Genomic DNA, 22527 nt, shown 5'->3' with positions numbered 1-22527 from the left:
AATCATTTCTCCTAAGGCTTCCAATTTGAACCTAAGTAAATATTTATCCACATTTCTCATTCTTTCCTCAAGCTAAGTCACAGACAGCCGCACCAAGTCAGAGATAAACATTTCACGGTTTCCTCTCTGGGGAGAGCTTATCATTTTACACTTTCATCAGTAACTTACAGAAATATGCCATGACGGCAGTCATAAACGACTGTGATCATTTAAAAAAAATCTTTGTTGATGTTTAAGGGAAAAAGCTCTTGTTTGATTTGTGTTTCTTAGAATACTCAGTGTTCTTAGAGGTTAGAGCGCTCAGTGTTCTGGCAGGTTTAATAATCTTCCAGTGATTTCTGGAACAGAGGTAATATGCCCTCTATAAAACAAAAAATTAATTCCCAGCTCAGATTCCTTAGAACTTCCTGGACGTCATTCCTGGAACCAGAGCTTGGATGTTCTCTGCTTTGGATCAGAAACCTCATCTTTGTCTAGGAAGTCCTATGCTGTTTCCAGATGCCCCCTGCCCCCCAGAGTGGAACCTGTAGCCTTGCCCCCTTACTTTTTTTTTCTTTTTTTCTTTTCTTCTTTTTTATTTATTTATTCATGAGAGACAGAGAGACAGAGAGAGGCAGAGACACAGGCAGAGGGAGAAGCAGGCTCCATGCAGGGAGCCCAACGTGGGACTCAATCCCAGGTCTCCAGGATCACGCCCTGGGCTGAAGGCGGCGCTAAACTGCTGGGCCACCCGGGCTGCCCGTCTTGCCCCCTTTCCTCTCAGAACCTGGGAGCGGAAAAATAAGCGATCCTCGCTCCCAGGCTGGACTTGGGCTTTACTTGTGGTCAGACAGCACGAGCTTCGTTTTCCTCCATGGTGGGCTGTTTGTGTCCTTCCTTTCGCCTTGGCTGCCAGGGAGGGACTAGAGGCTGTCACCTGGGTGCCTGATGGGGGCAAAAAGTGGAGAAAGGATACTCTAATTGGTTCTCATTTTCCTTTGTAAAACACCGAGTCCTCTGGAATATTTATATAGAGGGGAAAGTTCCAAGAAAGTAAAATAATTATAAATGAACTTCAGTGGCTGTTAAGGGGCAGGGGGGGTGGGAATCCTTGGGTGGCTCAGTGGTTTGGCACCTGCCTTTGGCCCAGGGCATGATCCTAGAGACCCGGGATCAAGTCTCACCTCAGGCTTCCTGCATGGAACCTGCATCTCCCTCTGCCTGTGTCTCTGCCTCTCTCTCTCTCTCTGTCTCTGTCTCTCTGTCTCTCATGAATAAATAAATAAAATCTTTAAAAAACGGGGGGTAGGGGGTTCTGTTAGTGAACCCTGCAGTTATTTAGTTCTAAGTGCTCATTCTTGTTACCCTAGTTTCGCAGAGCCAGGAAATGCTATCGAAGGTTCTAGGACCTTCTAGAAGTGAGTGTAACTAACTTTGAGGAAAGAATGGGAGAGGTTTGGAGAGCTAAAGACTTGCACTGCAGCCTTCTAACATATGCCCCATTGTTCTTTCCACACTCCCTCACCCCATTATAATTTGTTTCAGGCTATGAAAATAACATATAGTCATTGCAGGAAAAAAAAACTAAAAATCACTCTTTTTTTTTTTTTTTTTTTTACTCAGAGATAATGACTATTAACATTTGGCATACATATGTGTGTATGCTCATACACATAATTTTTGATCATATAGGTGTGTGTTTCCATGTCTGTACACACACACACAAACACGCTTTTATACCACCTTTTATTTTTTAAAAGATTTTTATTTATTTGTGCGAGAGGCAGAGACACAGGCAGAGGGAGAAGCAGGCCCCGTGCAGGGAGCCTAACATGGGACTCGATCTCAGGTCTCCAGGATCACGCCCTGGGTCGAAGGCAGTGCTAAACCGCTGAGCCACCTGGGCTGCCCCATTTTAAAGTATTTTAAATATTAAAGTAAAGTATTTTATTTTATTTTATTTTATTTTTTTATTTTTATTTTTTAATTTTTATTTATTATTTACGATAGTTACACAGAGAGAGAGCTAGAGAGAGGCAAGAGACACAGGCAGAGGGAGAAGAGAAGCAGGCTCCATGCACCAGGAGCCCGACGTGGGATTCGATCCCGGGTCTCCAGGATCGCGCCCTGAGCCAAAGGCAGGCGCCAAACCGCTGCGCCACCCAGGGATCCCAAGTAAAGTATTTTAAATATCTGTGTCATCAAACCTATTTTTGAAAACAGTCTTTTTTTATGGTTGCATAATAGTATACGTGCTATAATTTATTGGGAGTTAGATATTGCTTAATGCTCATTTTTAAGTTTTTAATCTTTAAAACAAAAGATTTTATTGAGAGAGAGAGAGAGAGCATGTGCATGCGTGAGTAGTGGAGAGGGTCAGAGAGAGGGAGAGAGAGAATGTCAAGCAGATTCCTTGCCACCTGAGCAGACTCCTGAGCCACCCAGGTGCTCCTCTTTGCCTATTTTTTTATATCAAGCTGTTAATTGAGTTATTTGCATCTCAGGGTAGGTTAAGTTGTTTTTTGTTCTACAGTGCAGATGTTTTTTCTGGTGTGTCATTTGCCTTTGGTTTATAGTATTTCACCTAAAGAAGGTGTGCATGTTTGTTTTTGTGTATAGTTTCAAAACTGCAGGAAAGTACAGTAGGAAATAACCTTTATTTACCTGCCACCCAGAATGCACAGATATTTATATATTGTCCTTTTGACTTATTTCTGATAAAGGAAGTAGAATATTACAGACAGATTGGAATTGTCCTGGTTCCCCCTCCCATATTCCATTTCCTCCTTCCCCAGGGCAGCTGCTGTCATGAATTGAGCGTATGGATCCTTCCAGTCCCAGTTTTTCTTCTGTTATCACATATACAAGATTAATAAGTATTAGTTTGTGTGTGCTTGTGTTTGTTCATGCTTTAACATATACATACTATCACATAATTTACATATATCATTGAGCAGTTTTCTTTATTTGCACAGCAATGTGTTCAGTTCAATTCATAATTATATATACAAATCTAGTTCATTTATTTTGACCGCTGTGTAATATGGCATCCATGGACTATAACTCCAAATTCTTCCTAAATGTGTTTCTTTTTTTTTTTTTAAAGATTTTATTTATCCATTCATGATAGACAGAGAGAGAGGGGGGGTGGGGGGGCAGAGACACAGGCAGAGGGAGAAGCAGGCTCCATGTAGGGAGCCTGATGTGGGACTTGATCTCCAGGATCGCGCCCTGGACCAAAGACAGGCACTAAACCACCGAGCCACCCAGGGATCCCCCTAAAAGTGTTTATCATTTTTTCTATACTGATGAACATTGAAGATGCTGCTGGGTGTCTAGGTTTTCTTTGCAGTGCTGCAGTGAAAAACTGCACACGTTTCTCCTTCTGCAGGCTGGGAGATCTTCTCAAAGGGCCTGCCTAGGGGTATGTGGGGGTCATGTGGATTTCAGCTCTACGGGCTCTTACCAGATTCTTCCTAGAGTGCTCATTCCAACCAACACTCCCACCAGCCGTGTGAAAGGCTTCCTCCTGCCCCACACCTTCACCAAGACATGGTACTGTCAGGCTTAGTGATTTTTAGCCCATCCAGGAATGAGATAGCATCTCATTGTGGTTTTAATTTGCATATCCTGATTGCTAGTGGGATTGAACATCTTTAAAAATAGTTACTGTCTAGAGTTTAACAGATTTTTCTCTTCTCTGCACTTTCACTTCTTACCCTCCACTCACTTTTTCCATTGGGTTATCTTTGTCAGATGGGTGGTTAGTGTTCTTTATGTTTTAGATACTAGTGTCTTATGTGTATTGTGGCCATCTCCTGGTCCCTGGCCTACCTTGCCTTTTGCTTCTTCAACTTAGCATATATTGCCTTCAGTTAGACCACTGGCAAGCCCTCCTCATATAAGGCCAAGTTGGAGGCGCATTATATTCTTTTTTTTTTTTTTTTTTTTTTTTTATTCATGAGAGACACACACACAGAGCGGCAGAGACACCGGCAGAGGAAGAAGCAGGCTCCATGCAGGAAGCCTGATGTGGGACTCGATCCTGGGTCTCCAGGATCAGGCCCTGGGCCGAAGGCAACGCTAAACTGCTGAGCCCCCCAGGCTGCCCCACATTATAGTCTCAAGGAGCACGGCATCTATTCAGAATATTAAAAAGTTCTATAGGAACCCATCAGAGGGTTGGGGAGACATAGAGACAGCACTGGGTCTGGCAGCAACAAGCAGGACACCAAGAAGGGGCTGAGCAGGCCAGGAGGAGGACGAAGCCTTCTTGGTGAGGGGGTTGCCGAGGCAGAAATGCTGATGGTCAGTCTCAGAGTCTTCATCCTTCCTTGCTTCTGCCTCTTTCTCTCCTCATGGCCTCCAGCCTGCCGGCCCCTGACCCACTCCTGCCTCCTTGCTCAGAACAGTTTGGCTTTTCAACAGTTTGATCTTTGGAACTTTGTATGTTGTTTCATGTTGAACAGAAGCCTGATTTTTGATGTCCTATGTATCAACCAGCCTTTACCTCTATAAGGCATGCCTTTTGTGTCTTACTGAGGAAATCCTTTTCCACGCCAAAGTCAAAGACAGTTACTCGCGTTTTCTTATGATAACTTTTGTTTTTCACACAGTCTTTAATCCGTCTGGAGCTTTTTTTGCTTTTGTAGTTAAACTTTTCTTTCCTTTTTTGTGGCTCTTCCTTTGCATCGATACTTTCTAGGCCCTCTCTGAGCTCCAACAGGTCTAGATCGCCAGGCTTTTCTCTGCCACCTTGTGCTCTTTGCTGGTTCTGGGAGTCCCAGGTCGGGGTACTTGGTGTTTATCAAGGAGGTTTCTCTGCCTCGAGCACCTTTAGTGTTTGGTTTCATGTTCTGGACCCTGGCTCCAAGGGGCATGATTCCACTGGAGTTTAAAATTCGTTCAGTTTTTGAAACTTTCATGGTCTATTGTGTATGTGTTGTGCCTAGCGCTCGAAATGTTCTCAGATCTGGAAATGCTACAGAGTCACAGACCAGGGTCTCTTATAAAGATGCTCCTGCTTACCTTGAACTTGTGAACCTTTGTATTTTATCATAAGGGATCAAGGGAATTGATAAAGTATGCTACTCTTTTTTTTTTTTTAAGATTTTATTTATTTATTCATGAGAGACACACAGAGAAAGACAGAGACACAGAAGGAGAGGCAGGCCCCCTGCAGGGAGCCCAATGTGGGACTCCATCCTAGGACCCCGGGGTCATGAACTGAGCCAAAGGCAGGTGTTCACTGAGCCACAGGCACCCCAAAGTATGCTATTCTTGTCAGCATCCTAGCTTTATGGAAACTAAAGTTACACCTGAGAAGCTGGGGTGTTTTGAAATTTTCCCACCCCTCCTCACTCCATTTATTTATTTATTTTTAAAATATTTTACTTACTTATTCATGAGGGACAGAGAGAGAGGCAGAGACACAGGCAGAGGGAGAAGCAGGCTCCACGCAGAGAGCCCGACATGGGATCCAGGGTCTTCAGGATCACACCCTAGGCTGAAGGCAGGCGCTAAACCACTGAGCCACGTGGGCTGCCCTTCCTCACCCCATTTAGATCAGGACAAGACAAGAAAAATCATTATCCATCCAACAATGTGTATTTTCTGTATAGTCAAGGTGAAAAGAGACATGAAAATAAAGTTGACCAATTTATAGGACTTTCCTGATTGGTTTTCACCAGTGGCCTCTGGAGAGCATGTCAAAGATGATGTCCCAAACACCTGTGGGAAACAGCTTACAACAGGCCGTCGCCCTGTACCCGCACTGAGCGTGCCTCTGCCATCCTGTCCCCAGATGTCTCGCTGGCTTCTTGCTCAGCGGAGGGCAAGTGGGAGAGGTGGGCGTAGGATGATTCTCAAGGCCGTGCTGGTGTCCCTGGCCGCACAGCACCTGCCAGGGGCCGGGCCTGGCCATCCCAGGGCCACAGCGGCTTTCAGTAATCACCGCTCTTAGTGACAGTCGGCAATTTTGTGCATGTTTGTTTCTTTTCTCCTTTTTCACTGCATACAACATTTTCTTTTCGCCCTGCCTTTGTCTTTTTTCCTTAGGCCGGAAGCTGAGAGGAAAAGCCTTTTATTTTGTCAACGGCAAAGTGTTTTGTGAGGAAGACTTCCTGGTGAGTGTGTTCCCCAAACCTGCCCTGCCCGCAGTCCCGACCAGAGTCAGGGGGAGCCTGTGGGGAGACCGGGCCAGCCAGGAGAGTGTGGTTCCCCTGGGTGATCCCCGGCGGGGGTCCTGGCTTTCCTTTGGTGGATGCAGGGGTTGGCCTGGGATCCTGAAGCAAATGACAAGCCGCAGAGCTTTGTGCCTGGAAGGGACTTGAGGGTCACCTGGCCTGTCGTCTTGGTTCTGCCCATTTCCGCCGACCCCACCTCTCTTAAGCCTCTGGACTGGGGCTCAGGCCTTCGTTCCTCCGAATCCTGGCTGCTCTCTGTGGGCATCCAGCCTCCGCCACACTTCAGAAGTCTGTCCACGGGCCAGTGACACCCAGCCCTGAGCACCAGCTCTGTCGGCACCTCTCAGGCCAGCGGACGGTCCCCCGGGCTGTCCCCCAGCCCTTCACAGTCCGCTTGTCTGAAGCAGAAGCATCATGCTGCCTTGGGTCCTCATCTCGGAGAACGGTTTTCTGGCTCATCTTCGGCCCCTCCTCCTTCCCACCTCCCCCAGAAAGTGGCTGAGCATTGATCCCCGTGCCACCATGGCCTCCCTGGGCCCACTTAGCTCCCCAGGATGGGTTGCAGCTCAGCGCCCCCACCCTGGGTCCTGCATCGCGAGGGTTCAAGGCCTGTGCAGACAGAAGCTGTGCTCCTGAGCCCAGACCTGTGGCTCTCCCACTCTGCTGCTTGCTTGCACCCCTGCACAGCCTCAAGCCTTTGTGCCCTAGCTTGTGCCACTTCCCCTGCCTGGAGCGTCTTCACCCTTTCTTTGCCCCGATAACTGACAGCTGTGCCCCCTCCCCGACAGCGAGCTCCCACCCTCCGTGCAGCCACCACACCAGGGCCTCTCTGGCGCAGTAGGTAGAACAAGGCAGGGTGGCCTCCCCCAGCCCTTTCTCTCTCCCCTGGACATGCTTCTTCCCCTTGGCCTCGTCAGCCCCTCACCTAGCACCAAGCATCCAGTGGCGCTCAGTGGACAGTGGATGACCTGAGCCTACGTTCCCCAGAGGACCCAGAGGTGGCTTGGGTTTGATGCACTGTGGCCCAGGCTTGCCAGTAACAGACAAGCCGACCCAAACCGGTAGAAGCAAAAAGGCAATGCACTCAGCAGGGGCCTCTGAGTCACTTTCTCTTCATTGGGGCCCTGCCTCTGCAGCATCAGCTCCTTCCTCAGGAGATTCCTGGTGGCCACCTGGTGGCAGTGGCATCGCTCTGGGGTTTGCATCCTCTACCGTTCAGCGTTCAGCGCTGATGGCCCAGAGTGTCCGTCCTGCTCCTCCAGCCTCATTGGCTCTATTGGGTCACATGCCCACCTGTGGGCACAATCGGTGCTGAAGGGAAACTGGGGCTCTGATTCCCCAGGTCCGAGTCAGTGCCCTGCCTTGCTTCCCAGCAGGTGGTCACCCCCCCTCCACCCCACTCTTGGGAGTGCAAGGTGGTGGGGTATGTGGCTGGCTCCCCATGAAAGTAAGGAACTGCCACCCCTGGGACTGCACAAAGTTCCCTTTTTCTTTTTTTTTTCCACCTTCCTTTGTCTTACAGCCCCCCCCACCCCCACCCCCCCCCCCCCGTGTGTAATATCTAAACTTGTGGTATCTTTCAGTGTGTGGTATCTTTTCTTTGTGTGCTTTTCTGAAAAGCATTCTTCATTTCTTTTGAGAGTCCAACTGTGTGTGTGTGTGTGTGTGTGTGTGTGTGTGTGTGTTTGGTAAAGATAGAGAGTATTTACCAAGTTTCTGTGAAACTAAGGGCATTGGCTTTTTAACCAGACCAGACTTGAATTTGATTCCTATTTTTACCTCTTAAAGGCTATGTGACCTTGTGAAGGTCACTTGACCTCTCTGAGCTTTCATTGCTTTCATCTTAGAAATGGGATGATACATACTTTGTTTTAAGGATTAGAGAGGGGTGCCTGGGGGTACCTGAGTGGCTCAGTTGGTTAGACATCAGCCTTCCACTCTGGTGGTGATCCTGAGGTCCTGGGATTGAGGCCCACGTTGGGCTCCTTGCTCAGCTGGGAGCCTGCTTCTCCCTCTGTCTGCTACTCCCCCTGCTTGTGCATGCTCTCTCTCTCTCCTTCACAAATAAATAAATAAAATATTAAAAAAAGAGAGAGGTCCCTGTGTGGCTCAGTCAGTTAAGCATCTCCCTTCACCTCAGGTCGTGATCCCAGGGTTCTGGGATAGAGCCCCACATTGAGCTCGTTGCTCAGAAGGGACTATGCTATGCTTGTCCTTCTCCTTCTGTCTCTTCCCACACTTGTGCGCACTTGCTCGCTCTCTCAAAAAAATAAAATAAAACAAAATCTTAGGGATGCCTGGGTGTCTCGGCAGTTGGGTGTGTCTGCCTTTAGCTCAGGGCATGATCCTGGAGTCCCAGGATTGGGTCCCACATCAGGCTCCCCACATGGATCTTGCTTTTCCCTCTGCCTATGTGTCTACTTCTCTCTTTCTGTGTCTCTCATTAATAAATAAATAAAATCTTTAAAAAAATCAAAAAAATGTTTTAAGGATTAGAGCCTGCATCAGACTCTCCTGAAGGGCTTATGAAAATACATGTTACCAGATCCTCTCCCAGCGTTTCTAATTCAGTAGGTCTGGGGTGGAGCCCAAGAATTTGCATTTTTTACAAATTCCCAGTTGATGTCAGGGAACTCCTCTTTGAGAACCACTGGCTTAGAGATTGAAGCCTCTCTATGCACAGCCTCTTACACAGAGCCTAGCATGTTGTGGATGCCCAAATGCAGCTCTTGTTAGAGTGAGTGGTATTACTATTTGTAATGACTTTGTGGCAGAAGACATTCCATGATTCATCACACAACTGTGTTGTCCTCTGGGAAATGACAGATTCCTGTATGGAGTGACACATCTTTCTGAGAAGTTCCTTGTCATTCTGGTGGGCAAGTGACTGGGTCATCTGTCCTGCCTGGGTTTAACTTTCTTTTCTTTTTCCTCTGCAGTACTCTGGGTTCCAGCAGTCTGCTGACAGATGTTTTCTTTGTGGACATCTGATCATGGACATGGTGAGTAGGGTCAGCCAAACAAGATGATGGCATGGTAGGAGGGGGAGGCATTGATAGAAAAAAGAAACTAATAGTGGAAAACTGTATTTCCTACCTTGATTTGTGGTTGCATCTGGTTTTATTAAGAGAAGACCTGTGCAAGGCAGCTGCTTGCTCTAGGAGAAGCCACATTGTTTGCTTTTACTGATATAGCATGCTTCACCATGTAGTCCACACAGTGTTACGTCTCTCTCTCTTTTTTTTTTTTTTTTAAGAATTTATTTTATTTACTCATGAGAGAGAGAGGCAGAGACACAGGCAGAGGGAGAAGCAGGCTCCATGCAGGAAACCCGAAGTGGGACTAGATCCTGGGTATCCAGGATCACGCCCTGGACTGAAGACGGCACCAAAATATTGAGCCACCCGGGCTGCCCTGTGTTGTGTTTCTTTCTTTTTTTCCTTTTTTCATTTGTTCCATTTTATTTTATTTTATTTTATTTTATTTTATTTTATTTTATTTTATTTTAATTATTTTTTTATTGGAGTTCAATCTGCCAACATATAGCATACAGTGTTGTGTTTCTGATGATGCTCTTTTCTCTGGGCTTTTTGGATCATACTGGCCTCCCTCTGATTTTCTGTGGTCCTTGTGATGTCCTGGGTGAGATGCCAAATGTCAAACTTCATCTCCCTTGGAGTTGGGTACAGAAAGCTGGATAAACACAGTTGCTTGCCCCATGTTCTTCCTGGCTCTTTCTGTTCCTAAGATGAGTTTTGGGGGCCTGTTGTTAGTTCTGAGAGAGCAGAGCAAGAAGCAAGTTTTATACATTCTGTTCCTCACTCAGCCACTTTCACTCACTGGCTCTCTGAGCTTGTCTTGGGCCTCAGTATCTTTATCTCTTCACTGGGGACAGTTTTTCTTTCCTGGCCTCCTTATAGGGTAAGGTTGTGAGGTTAACAAATACAAAATACTTAGTGTATCTCAGGGATCAAACAGTTCACCATTGGATATCAGGCTTTTAGAATTTCTTTAATATACTGATCAAGGAAAAGTATCATACAACATTCCTTTAGTTGGAAAGCGGTAAATCCCTCTCTAAGCTGACACATTAACTATTCTGGAGAAGGGAATTGCTAATCATTGGTATTTTTTTTCCTTTACCTTTTTATTGAGAAACAACTAGGTAAAGAAAGGGTGTGTGTACATCTTAAGTGCATAGGTGAATGAAGTTTTGCATATGCACATACCTATGGAACCACACCTGGTCAAAGTGTGGATGTTTCCCACATCCCACACCTCAGAAACTTCCTTCTTGTCTTCCTTCCAGTCCAGAACCCCTCCTCCAAAGGTGCCCTCTGTTCTGAGCTCTATTGGTCTGCCTTTTCTCACTTAAAAAAACAATAGCAAAAACCATTTTGGGGGGATGGGGCAGGGCCAGTGGGAGGAGGAGAGAGAATCTTAAGCAGGCTCCATGCCCAGTGTGGAGCCCAGTGCGGGGCTCGATCCCACGACCCTGAGATCATGACCTGAGCAGAAATCAAGAGTCAGACGTTTAATCAACTGAGCCACCCAGGCGTCCCTAGAAAATGTTTTTTAAGTTCATCCATGTTATATCCTGTGGTAGTAGTTCATTTATTTTCATTGCTAAGTAGAGTTCCATTGTATGGATACAGCAGTTTGCAAATCTGTTGTTCTGCCGATGGGGATTTGGGTGGCTTCCAGTTTGAGGCTATTTATGAATAAAGCTGTTGTGAATATCTTTGGCATGTTGCTGGACAGAAACACTCATTTTTGTTGGTTTCGTGCTAACATGTATAAAACAGCAGTGAACCGGAGCCTGCCCTGTTCACGAGGACAACTTGCTCTTGTCCAGTCTTGAACACACCACGGCAGAGCTTAGCCCTGTGAGGGCTGAGTCCTCATTAGTAGCCAAGCCTCCCTGGAAGCATGGCCATCCACCCATTCCCCCAGAGGAGGCAGGGAGCCACACACCCTTAATCCTACCTTCCACAGATGCCAGCCAGACTCCACAGGGATCTGTTTCTTTGGTGGAATTTGTCCTCAATTTTAGAGTCCTTCTGGCAAACCCACCACATTTGAAGTCAACAGTATCCAAATTTATGAAGGTGATTATACCCTATTTTTATTTCTGGGTGTCATCAGGCTTCTTTGGGCCTCAGGGTATTTTAGTTACCTGTTGCTACATGATGAACCACCCCAAGAGGTCATAGTTTAACACAGCTCATTTATCACGATCCACAGAACTCCAATAGGTCTCAGCGGGATGATTGTTCTGCTCCGTGTGGCATTGGCTGGGGTCACTTATTCAATGGTGTTCAGCTGATGTCCCATTTAAGCACCCCGAGATGGGCTCTGCCCTCCAGGCCCCTCTCCCTGTGGCCACTGATCTCATCCAGTCATCTAGGTTGGACTTCTTACAGCAAAAGAGGAAGGAGAGCTGCCAGGCTTCTTAAGTCCTTGACTCGAAATCTCTCAACATCATTTCTTCCCCATTCTGTTGATCACAGAACATCACAAGGCCAGTCTCAATACGCGGCAGGGCAGGGAGGAGGGGCTCTCCTCCACTTCTTGAAGTGAGGACCAGCCTTGCATGCAGGAAGGGAAGGAATGAAGCTTTAGAGGCCACCTCTTCCACACAAGGATAGTGCAAAGTTGAACCTGGGTCCTGGCAGGTCTTCTCTAGGACTTGAGAACTTTTAGCAAATGTCTGTCCGGTAGTGACACCTACTTTTAAAAAAAGAACCCTTAACTGCTGCCAAGAATTTTTTTTTTAAATTTTTATTTATTTATGATAGTCACAGAGAGAGAGAGAGGCAGAGACATAGGCAGAGGGAGAAGCAGGCTCCATACACCAGGAGCCCGATGTGGGATTCGATCCTGGGTCTCCAGGATCGCGCCCTGGGCCAAAGGCAGGCGCCAAACCGCTGCGCCACCCAGGGATCCCTGCCAAGAATTTTTGTAATGCAAGAAAAAGCATGCCTGCAGATGCCATTCTTGGTCCTCCAAGAGAAACAACCAGTTGTCCAATTCCTTATGTAAATTGTGGCCCCCGCCCTCCGCCTCCCCGGTTAGTAGAGGGGAATACTCTGAGCTTGCATGTTGAAAGTGGACATTTCCCCCCACATTAAAAAGAATCATCACAGCAAGTCAAAATGCAGCAAAATGGCATCTGTGTCCTGCCACGCTTCAGGCTCGTTGTGGGTGAAGTTAATTTAAGGGTCTCTTCTGCCAAGATGGCATTAGCCAGAGAGCGAAATGCATTCCAAGGTACAGATTGCCAGGTGGACTTTGGAAGCCCGGCCAGTTGTTCTTCCTATTTTGGCAGTTTATTGCAGATGGAGAGGGGCCTCAGGGGTTAGTGACACACCAGAGGGAATGAGGAAGCTGGGAGAGCACTCGAAGTTGCCAGCTTGCCTCAGAGGCTGCACCGTGTGAAGTGTGGTGTTGGCCTTGGCGGGGGAGAAGCAAGCCTCGGGCTCTGGAAGGTGCGCACCTTTCCTGCAAGTGTCACATGCATCAACACAAACTCAAACCGGTGGTTTTTCCATTTTAGCTTGCATTGGAATCATTTTATGAAAACACCAACTGCCGGGTCTGACCCTAGCTCTTCCGATTCTGGAGATCGGGGCCTGAGGATGTACATTTATAACAAGTTCCCAGGTGATGCTCATGCTGCAGGTCCAGGGACCACACTTTGGGATGAGCTGCCTTAAAAGGAAAACTGTTTGATGTCACCTAGCAAGGGGCCAGGAGGGACACAGTTCTGAAGGGAGGTGATTTGGCCACTTGCTGACATCCCCAAGGACATTCTTTGCATCTCTTCTCCCTCCTACCCTCCCTGTCTTAGCTCTGTCCCAGCTTCTTACCTTTCCAGGCATCATAACCAGATCAAATGACATTCAGAGGAAGAAGGTTTGTGGGACTTTCTCTACACTGTGTTTTATTTTTTTTTATTTTTTTAAAGATTTATTTATTTATTCATGATAGACATAGAGAGAGAAAGAGAGGCAGAGACACAGGAGGAGGGAGAAGCAGGTTCTATGCCGCGAGCCCGACGTGGGACTCGATCCCGGGACTCCAGGATCACGCCCTGGGCCAAAGGCAGGCACTAAACCGCTGAGCCACCCAGGGATCCCCTACACTGTGTTTTAAAAAATCAGCAGCGGGGCGCCTGTGTGGCTTAGTTGGTTAAGCGTCGACTTCTGATTTCTGCTCAGGTTGTGATCTCAGGGTCCTGGGATCCAGCCCTGTGTCAGGCTCCATGCTAGGCAGGGAGTCTGCTTGGGGATTTTCTCCCTGTGCTCTTCCCCCTGTGCACACACATGTTCTCTCTCTCTCTCTCTCTCTTTAGTAAATAAATAAATCTTAAAAAAAAAAAAAAAAACAGAACACCAACAAAGAGGCTTTGCTTAGGCTTGGCTTTGAGATAATGAGTGGTTGAGTCACAGCTTCTGGATTATCACGCTGCAGAGTGAAAGCTGCTTTGGAGGGGCTCTTGGGAGGCAGAAGTTAAGAGGTTTTCTGAGCTCTGCCATTTCCATGTGGAATTAACTTTAATCCTTCCATGGATGGGCTGCCTCCTAAATCTGGGACGGAGCCTTGTGTGGCCCTGCCTGCTTCGCATCATTTCCAGCAAAGAACTGCAGAAGAACCTTCTAAATTATCCTCTGGAGGGTTATGTAGAGGAGAAGGATCCTGTTTGGCTCCCTCCTGTTGTACATTCACCCAGATTTGCCTTTCCTTCCCTGTGATCTCTTGATGCTGGTCCAAGTGCAACTCGGACGAGTGTGCGTCATGTGGTGTGATCACCCCTAGGGTCCCTCGGCCTGACATGTTCCTCTCCTTCCCACCGTCCAGCCCGTCCCTGTGGTCCCCACTGAGTCCCGGCCTCTTCTTTTCTGCCCCAGATCCTACAGGCCCTTGGGAAGTCCTACCACCCCGGCTGCTTTCGCTGTGTCATCTGCAACGAGTGTTTGGACGGGGTGCCCTTCACTGTGGACTCTGAGAACAAGATCTACTGTGTCCGAGATTATCACAAGTAAGGAGGGATGGGGCGCAGAGGGGCCGCAGGTGCGAGCCACGTTGATCTCACCGTGTGAAGGGTGGACACCTGCTGAGGGGCATCCTTGAGCTGCTTGTTCCCTTAGGCCACAGTCCAGCAAAGGCTTAGTGGTTTTAAGGGTGTAGCAGGGGTTGGGATGCGTGGGTGACTCAGTGGTTGAGCATCTGCCTTTGGCTCAGGTCATGGTCCTGGGGTCCTGGAATTAAGTCCCACATCAGGCTTCCCACGGGGAGCCTGTTTCTTCCTCTGCCTATGTCTCTGCCTCTCTTTCTGTGTCTCTCATGAATAAATAAATAAAATCTTTGAAAAGGGGGGGTGTGTAGCAGGGGCCACGGGAGGTCCACTGATGCCAGTGCAGACAGGAACTGGTTATAGGATCATGTTTACTGAAAAATCAGAACCCAAATCCCTAGACTTAGATTCCTAGTGAGGCCTCAAGAGGCATCTGTCAAGCTGGTGTCTCCAGCTTTACTCAGCCTCACATGGCAGCGACTCAGTGCTGAGTGCCACCACCTTGGCGTCCCTGGGCCTGTCCATGCTGGGCACCATAAGGGAGAGAAACAAGGTAATCTTTATGCCTAGTAGAGTAAGAGGGTCCAGGTAGGCTTGGTGCTACTAAACACCTCCCAGGGAATGAGCCAGGCTATCTTGATACAAGGGCTGGGGGTGGGGGGTTCAGGTGAAGAGTGATGGGCAGGAGACCAGCCGTGAGGAAGGCTCCGTATCGGCTTCAGGACTTGCCTCCCAGGAACAAGACAATACACATTCTACTGCCTCTTCTCCCGGCAGGGTGCTGGCTCCCAAGTGTGCAGCTTGCGGGCTTCCCATCCTTCCACCTGAGGTAAGATACTTTTTCAGACTTGTTCTTGGTGTCTTCCATGACATGAATATCTCCCCAGGATCATCGGCAAGATCTGTGTCCCGTCCTTACACCTTTGAAAACAATCCTTCTAAAATGCCCCCTCTGACATTAATAGTGTCCTCACCAAGAAGCCCCTCTCTCATTGGCTGGTCTCCCCAGCCCAGTGCCCCTCGTGTGCCCTATTTGCCCCTACAATCAGGTTAAACTCCTGAATTCGACAGTGACTCCCACATTAGAAGATGAGCAGAAAGCTTGCCTTTCATTCGTTATTTTTTAGAAAAATCACTCTCCACATAGGTGGTTTCTTCAGTGTTGACCCTGACATTCCAGAAAGTAGGGTGGCTGTCCCTCCTATTTCCTCTCTCCTCAGTTAAAGATGTCCTCTCTCCAGTGGGGGACCTCACTATGGATTTATGCTCTCCTGAGGCCACCCACTTGCTACCTCAGAATCCCCTACCACAGCTTGCGGAACCTAGTGGGTCCCCCAGCTGGGCTCTTGTTCTTACTTTTGCTCCATCCAGGGCTCAGATGAGACCATCCGTGTCGTGTCCATGGACAGAGACTACCACGTGGAGTGCTACCATTGCGAGGTAGGCCCCTCCCTGCCCAGATGCCTTAAGCCTGTTTAAAAAGTGCCAGAGAAGAGGATCCCAGGTTGACTGGGGCCTGAGATGGTCAGGAAGGTGTGGTCAAGGGCTGCCCTGCAGGTCCAGGGGTGAAGCCTGACTTGTGGGGAAGGTTGGAGGACATGCAGATGTTTGGGACCTGAAGGTCATTACTGTTTTCTCTACGTCTGTGAACTACCAAGTCCTAAAATCATGGCAGTTTGTCTTCATGAAGCTGCAGATGGGAGGTTCTTGGGGACTGTGGGTTTCACATGCTCCATTGTCAGGCAGCTGTGTGATTTGGGGAGCAGATGCCCTCCCCTCCAGTTTATAGGCCATTCTGTCCACCAAGAGCGCCTTCCTGAGCTGAGCTCTGGAAATCATCAGAAACCAGCCCCTCCTCGGGAATAAGCACGTCACTGGTTGGTGTGAAGGTGGGTGGGGGCCCATCTACCCCCTCTCTTACCTTGTATCACACCGGGGCTGAAGGAGCCCCAGGGGCCCTGTGACTCTCAGGCAGGGCCCCTCACCGGCCCACATGAAGGGTGCACACACTTTAAGTGCCCATGGAGTTTCAGCCAGAATCAGGTGGATTCACCCATGGAGGGAGAGTAGATTTCTTCTTTTGTGACGCGGTGGGTGGGAGAGGGCATGGGGGTCAGGGTGGGAGGCTGGAGCTCACTGCCAGCATGGAAGATCTAGGTGGGAGCCCTTGCCAGTGGCACCCCAGGCCGGAGAGAAAGGGGGTGGGGCCATTTGCTCAGGACAGTCCTCTCTATGCATTCAGTGTGGTGCTGTCCCATAGAAACCTGAGAGCCACAGGTTCAAGTCACAGGTGTCATTTTGTTTTCTAGTAGCCACATTAGAAAAAGGAAATGGATGGGATTCATTCTTCTAATATTTTATTCAACTGGTATGTCCAAAGCGTTGTATCCATACGCAGTCGGTATGAGGCATTTCTCACGAGGCCTCTTTACGTTCATTTTTTGCCCTAAGTCTTGGCAGCGCCATGTGTGTATACACTGAGGTCCCATCTCCCTTCTGACCAGCCCCGTCTCAAGTGATCCATAGGGACGAGTCACCCCTTCACTTGGCAGGACCCCCCCTTCTGCACTGGCATTTGCTGCCCCCAGAGAATCATGCAGCACCCTCTGCTGGTCCCCGGGACGTCGGCCTCTGGGTCAGTCTTGCAATCCCTTGTGTTCTGGTCTGTTAGCACTGTTTGCTTCCCCCCCCAGGACTGCGGTCTGGAGCTCAATGACGAAGATGGTCACCGCTGCTACCCCCTGGAAGACCACCTGTTCTGTCACTCCTGCCATGTCAAGAGACTGGAGAAAAGCCCCTCATCTGCAGCTCTTCACCAGCACCGCTTCTAGCCGGAGCCTCTTGCACACCTCACCCGGCAGAAGAGAAGCCAGGGCAGCAAAGCAAGACATCTGCCTGTTGGCTCCTGTGGCCCCTGGGGTGGAGGTGGGGCGGGGGGGGTGGGTTTCTGCATACGCCTGGGGTGCCTTTCCTTTCACCAGGGAGGTGAGCCCTACCTGTCTGGTATGTGTATTTGCCAAGTGCCTTCCTCCACCGCCACGCCTTCATCACGTTACTCAGGAAGACGCTCCAGCAGTGTGTGGCAGGCGACAGGGCATTGCAGCAGCGCAACCGCACGCACCTGCAGCCCCTCTGGGAATAGTCCAGGCTTCAGGGGGGAAGGTTTGCACTGAGCATGTTTCACAGTATCCTCTGCAGAGAGATCTCAGCTGCTAGTACAGTCAGCCCTTTCCTCTCCCTTGGGAAAATACCTGCACCCAAACACTACCCCCACCCCGTACACGTCCATGACATGATTTAACACTGCACCCAGACACACCACACACACACACACACACACACACACACACACACACACACACAGCATTATTTAAGACTTCCACCCCAGAGACTCCTTTCGTCTGTAGAATGGCTGCAAATTTTCATTGCGTTATGACAAGAGGGAAGCTCTGACATGTGCTCTGCATCTTAGGAAGAATTTAGTGGGTAAACCAGAGCCAGGTTTTGGAATACGTGAGCCAGACGGGGTTTTGTTGTGATATACACTGACAGTGTTTAGGGTACCCCTGCAAATCCTCCCTTCCTTAAAGGCAGCTGGGAGCTCGAAGGAGATTTGCTGTGTTCTAGCCAAGTGTGCTTTGGGACGAGGTCTTGGTGCAGGCACCAGGCCTCCTTTGCCCACTGGTTTGCACTGTTTCCCTCTAGAGCTCTCGAGAGTCTGTGACTTCGGAGTTGCTCCCACAAAGGCAGGTCTCAGGATCCCACATGGTGGGGGACCTCTCCATGCCTGTTTCAGCTTCTTTATCAGTGGGCTTTGGGCCATCCTGCCCACATGCCGAGAGCTAGCCCCTTACACACGGGGAGTGTGTGTGTGTGTGTGTGTGTGTGCGCATGCATGCATGTGTGTGCGAGATCTCTAAGAAGCATAGGAGTGGGTGCCTCAGGACAGATCAGTGTGTTCATCTCCCACGTCTCTCCCTCACCCAGTTCTTGGCACAGGCGTGACGTGTGAAGAAAGCGGTATAAGGTACACTGCTTTTGTCTGTTGTTTCTTCTTTTTTAACTCTTTGCCTCCACTTTTGGTCTTCCACACACACAAAATACCTCACGGATACGAGCTACGCAGATTAGAAGGCGTCTGGCCATCACACTGAACTCACATGCTGGTGTGTGACGAGCTTCTGCCTCCACGTGGGCCAGACTCCAGTGGCTCAGGTCCCTGTAACCCGAACGTAAGGTCAGCTGTCTGCAGATCAGATCAAACATGGGCATTATTGCCCTGCTGCATTTCATCATGCTGGTTCCCCAGGGTCGCTGGCAAGGGCTGAGGGAGGGCCACATGCTGGCAAGATATCAAGGCCACCTGCGTACTCAGGAAGCATAGCTTGCCCTGCGTGTCACCCTCCTGAGGCCAGACGTCCGAATTCCTGGTATTTCAGTGAAAAGATGGTGTAAAAAAATAAAAAAGAAGGTTGGCTGACATTTGCCCACTTGGCCCGCTGGCCTATGTCTTGTCACAGGAGGCAGGGGCCAGCTCATGGCTGCTAGCCGGGTCCGGGGGCATCACGTTGGCATCTGCTCCCCGCCTCCTCACCTCACACCCAGGGCAGCAGGGGCCGTGGAAGGCGATCCGCAGAGCCCAAGGCACTTGGGACTAGCAGCCTTTTCAGTGGGGCCCGGCTCCAGCTCGAGGCCCTGTTTTGCTTCATCTGGTAGCTGCTGCTATAAGAAGCACAGAATTGGCACCATGAGTTGTCTCCTGTTTTTCTTAAGTTCGTTCTGTTAGATGGCCAGATGTCACTTCAGTCCATCGATTCCGTTGCATAGGTTGAGCCTCCAGGAGCCTGTGGATGATGCATGGGGCTGGGGAAGTGAACCCTGGGGCTGAACCCCCCTCTTCCCGTAGAGTTGTCAGCTCGGCTCTGGCAAGGCTGGTGGGCGTGTGAAGCCAGCCAATACATCTTGTCTTGGCCAACCTAGGAACATTCCTGGCCTTGCTGACACCTTGACTCCACTTGCAAGTCCAGCAAAAGTGAAGAAAATTGCCTGAGAGCAACCGTCAGAAGCAGGGACTTATTTGCAAATTGGGTAGCTAATTAGTTAGAAAAATCTGTGATTAATTTTTTTAAATGAAATGTTTTTAAGTTGCTTTGATGGAGGTGATTTGGATATCTGCCGATACGGTGTTTTATACTGTTGGGGAAAGAACCATAAGAGTTTCTAGAAGCCCTAGAAATTGGAGCGGCGAGTGGCGTTGTTTCAGCATCCTGGAGAGAGCACGGGTAGGCATCTCACGCGAGTTTTGTTTCTCAGGCTCTTGCGCTAAAAGCCCTGAGGAGACGTTCACCTGCGTGGCATCTTAAACATTCTGTAAGCTGTTAGCCAAACAGAATTATAATGGGGTTGCATTTATAGGCACCTAGAAAGAAAACACAAGCACTGGGTACACCCAGGTGCATATGTCTGTTTTTAAAAGTAGAGCGGATAGCCCTTCCTGAGTTCCCTAGATAGCTCTTGGCCTTTAGATAAACAAGAATTACGGTCCGATCGCAGACCCCAAAGCCAGCCCCCAGCCCTCTCCCCCACCTCGTCTTGCCATTCGTTTTTTCCTTCCCCCAGCGAAGGCCGCGCAACAGCTGCCAGGGTCTGGGAGAGCCAATAGCCTGGTTTGGCCGGCTCTTCTCTCTGTTACTGTCCTACCCGGCGCTGGGCAAAGAGTGATGTGTTCATCTCTCACCGTGGAAGGGCGTTGGGTCCTGTCTGCGTCATCGCCCGTACCTGGCAGCGGGACTTCGTTCCTCTGTGGTCAGTGCCCGAGACAGAACCTCTTTGGGCCGGGGCCACTGAGGCGCTGCCGCCAACCACGTGTGCGGGACTGGACTCCAGACCGGCCTTGTTGGCTGGACACCCCCACTTGTTCCACCTCTGTCTGCCAGGAAACCCGAGTTCTTTATAGTCTCCTCTGTGCCAGGAATCCATTCTCATTTCCAGGTTATTTGAAATGAGTCTTAAAAAGCAATAGAAGAAAGTGAGTAAAACACGTTAGCTGTCGTTCCGAGCCGGAACTGGACAGACGTAGGAAATTCCCGTATGATGTATGAAAATTTCACCGTGCAGGGAAATTACTTCCCTCTGAGATCTCCTCTTTTCCTATAAAAATTATTCAAAATTGTACTGTTACTGTCAAATTACTCAAAATATTGTTACTATGAAATTATTCAAAATTGTACCGTTACTATCAAATTATTCGACATATCATGCCAATAAACTGCATCAATTTGTAGACGATTAAAGTGTTCTCCAACACAGTGACGCTCACTGGGTTTTCTTTGGGGTGTGTGGAAGTAAGCAGACAGTGCTTTTTGCTAACTGGATTTGGCTGCCTTTTAGAGTTCTAGATCCTTAAGGGAACACATGGGCATCAAAACTACAAAAGGTCCAAGATTTTAGCCCCCTTGCCCAGCTAATAGGGTAACATGCTGTGGGTTCATGGATCGTGGTGGAAGTTATGAGACTCTTAGGTCAGAGACAGAGGAAAGGTAAATGTGCACCAGCCATAAGTGACTGAATCCCTGAGCCTTCATCCCACGAGGGCTCCCAAGAAGAGGGCCAGATGGTGGCCCGCATGCAGCTGGGCTGCATTACAAGACACCCAAGCTTAGGGAACCTCAGTTTTACACTGACCAGTAAGCCTGCCTGAGTGTTGCTCCAGAGAGAGACACTGTGTCTGCCTGTGTCTGCCACCCAACACCGTTCACTACAGCCAGCATCCCAGAAGAGACAGTCTGGAACTGAGGCAGTCTAGCTCACACGATGTGCAAGAATGTGAACAACCCTTGGAGAATCCTCTTCCGAGAATCAGCAGTTTCTTCACCTGGGTCCTAAATATTGAGACACAGGGTCATGGTGCTGTAGTGGTGATCGCTTTGTCTCCTTTTGTGTATGTTGTTTTTTTTCTAGTGAGGCTCTGATCAAAGAATCCCAGAGGTGAGTGGCCCTCTGGGTTTGAGTCCAGCACGCACAGGAAGGCAGGCCTTGCAGAGGGAGGGGCTGAGTGTGTGCTTGGAATTCCTGGGGGCAAGGGTGCGGTGGTCCAGGGACTTGCCTTTCACTGCTCAGTACGTGAGCTGGTTCAGGCTTCGGGTTAGCTCTTGTGGCTGCCAGGTCTGATGTACTAGGGACACGGGAAAGCTGAGAGCTAGGGTATTGACAGGAGTGGTGTCTTACTGGAAAATACAACCTCTTTTTACATGATGAGAGCACATATACTGATTTTACAAATGTGGGCTGCCGTTTGCCTGTGACCCTGATGCTATAAGCAAAAAGGGGGAAAGGTGGCCTGGACCCAGGTGTGCTGGTACCCCAGCTTTAGGGTGGGAGGTGGGGGTTAGGCCCTGATTTGTGCTGTGCTGTTGGCTGGTTGTTTTTGTTTTTGGTTTTTTTTTGGCTGGTTTCTATGGTGTAAATCTTGCCATCACTGCCAGTTTCAGGCTATCCATGTGAGATCCTTGGCCCTGGAGCTGGGAGGAGATGGCACAGTCAGGAGTGGATGCTAGCCGGCACAGGCCTTTGGGCCATTTGGGGCTGAAGCAGTGTGGAAATCTGGCTTGGTTTTAGGTTCCATGATTAAAGCAGTAACAACAGTGACAGCTGACATTTATTGTGTGCTCACCGTGTACTAGGTACTAAGGATCATATTCTTAATAATCTTCTATTTTCTGGACCACTGAGTCACAGAAGGGTGAAGTAACTCTCTGAACATTCAGTACCCAGTAAACCAAGCCCAGGCAGTCTCAGCGAGAGGGAGTGTTTCCACCACTCTGGCTGCTGGGGGCAATAGTGTCCTTCAGTGGACTCCTTCATGAGAGCCACCTAGCCTGAAACACTCATTGTGAGGGGGAAGAGGGGCCTGTCGCTGCTCTCTGCTGGCATCTCTATTGGTTTCTTATTGCTTCTGGGACAAATAACCAAATTAGTGGCTTAACAGATTCTTCATCCTACAGTTCTGGAGAAATAGGCCTCATAGGGCTCCAATCAAGGTGTCAGCAGAGCCAAGTTCCTTCTGCAGATGCTAGGGGAGAATCTATCCCTTGTCCTTTTTTCAGCTTCTAGATGTCACCCACACTCCTTTGCTTGTGGCTCTGTCTTTGAAGTTTGTTATCCCACTTCCCCTCTCTCTCCCCCTCCTGCTTCTTTCTTATGAGAACCTGTGAGATTACACTGGGCACACCCATCTGGGCTAGGATAATCCCCATCTCATCTGGAGACCCTTAACTAATCATAGCT

The 22527-nt window shown here is 49.0% G+C and overlaps 1 protein-coding gene across 1 annotated transcript in view; it reads left to right on the top strand.

Annotated features, from left to right (window-relative positions):
* LIMD1 (LIM domain containing 1) overlaps window positions 1–20549 on the top strand; it is a 70243-nt gene extending 49694 nt beyond the window's left edge. The window contains exons 3-8 of the mRNA XM_077859186.1: window positions 6037–6104; window positions 9104–9166; window positions 14075–14205; window positions 15019–15070; window positions 15613–15681; window positions 16935–20549. Of these exons, the coding sequence (XP_077715312.1) occupies window positions 6037–6104; window positions 9104–9166; window positions 14075–14205; window positions 15019–15070; window positions 15613–15681; window positions 16935–17072 (521 nt within the window). The 3' untranslated portion in view covers window positions 17073–20549. The remainder of the gene's footprint in view (window positions 1–6036; window positions 6105–9103; window positions 9167–14074; window positions 14206–15018; window positions 15071–15612; window positions 15682–16934) is intronic.
* Window positions 20550–22527: the final 1978 nt, after the last annotated feature.

Source organism: Canis aureus, chromosome 19 (assembly GCF_053574225.1).
Source record: "Canis aureus isolate CA01 chromosome 19, VMU_Caureus_v.1.0, whole genome shotgun sequence".
Classification (NCBI taxonomy): Eukaryota; Metazoa; Chordata; class Mammalia; order Carnivora; family Canidae; genus Canis; species Canis aureus.
Note: the sequence above shows the minus strand (reverse complement) of the source record. Positions and strands in the feature narration are given on the sequence as shown.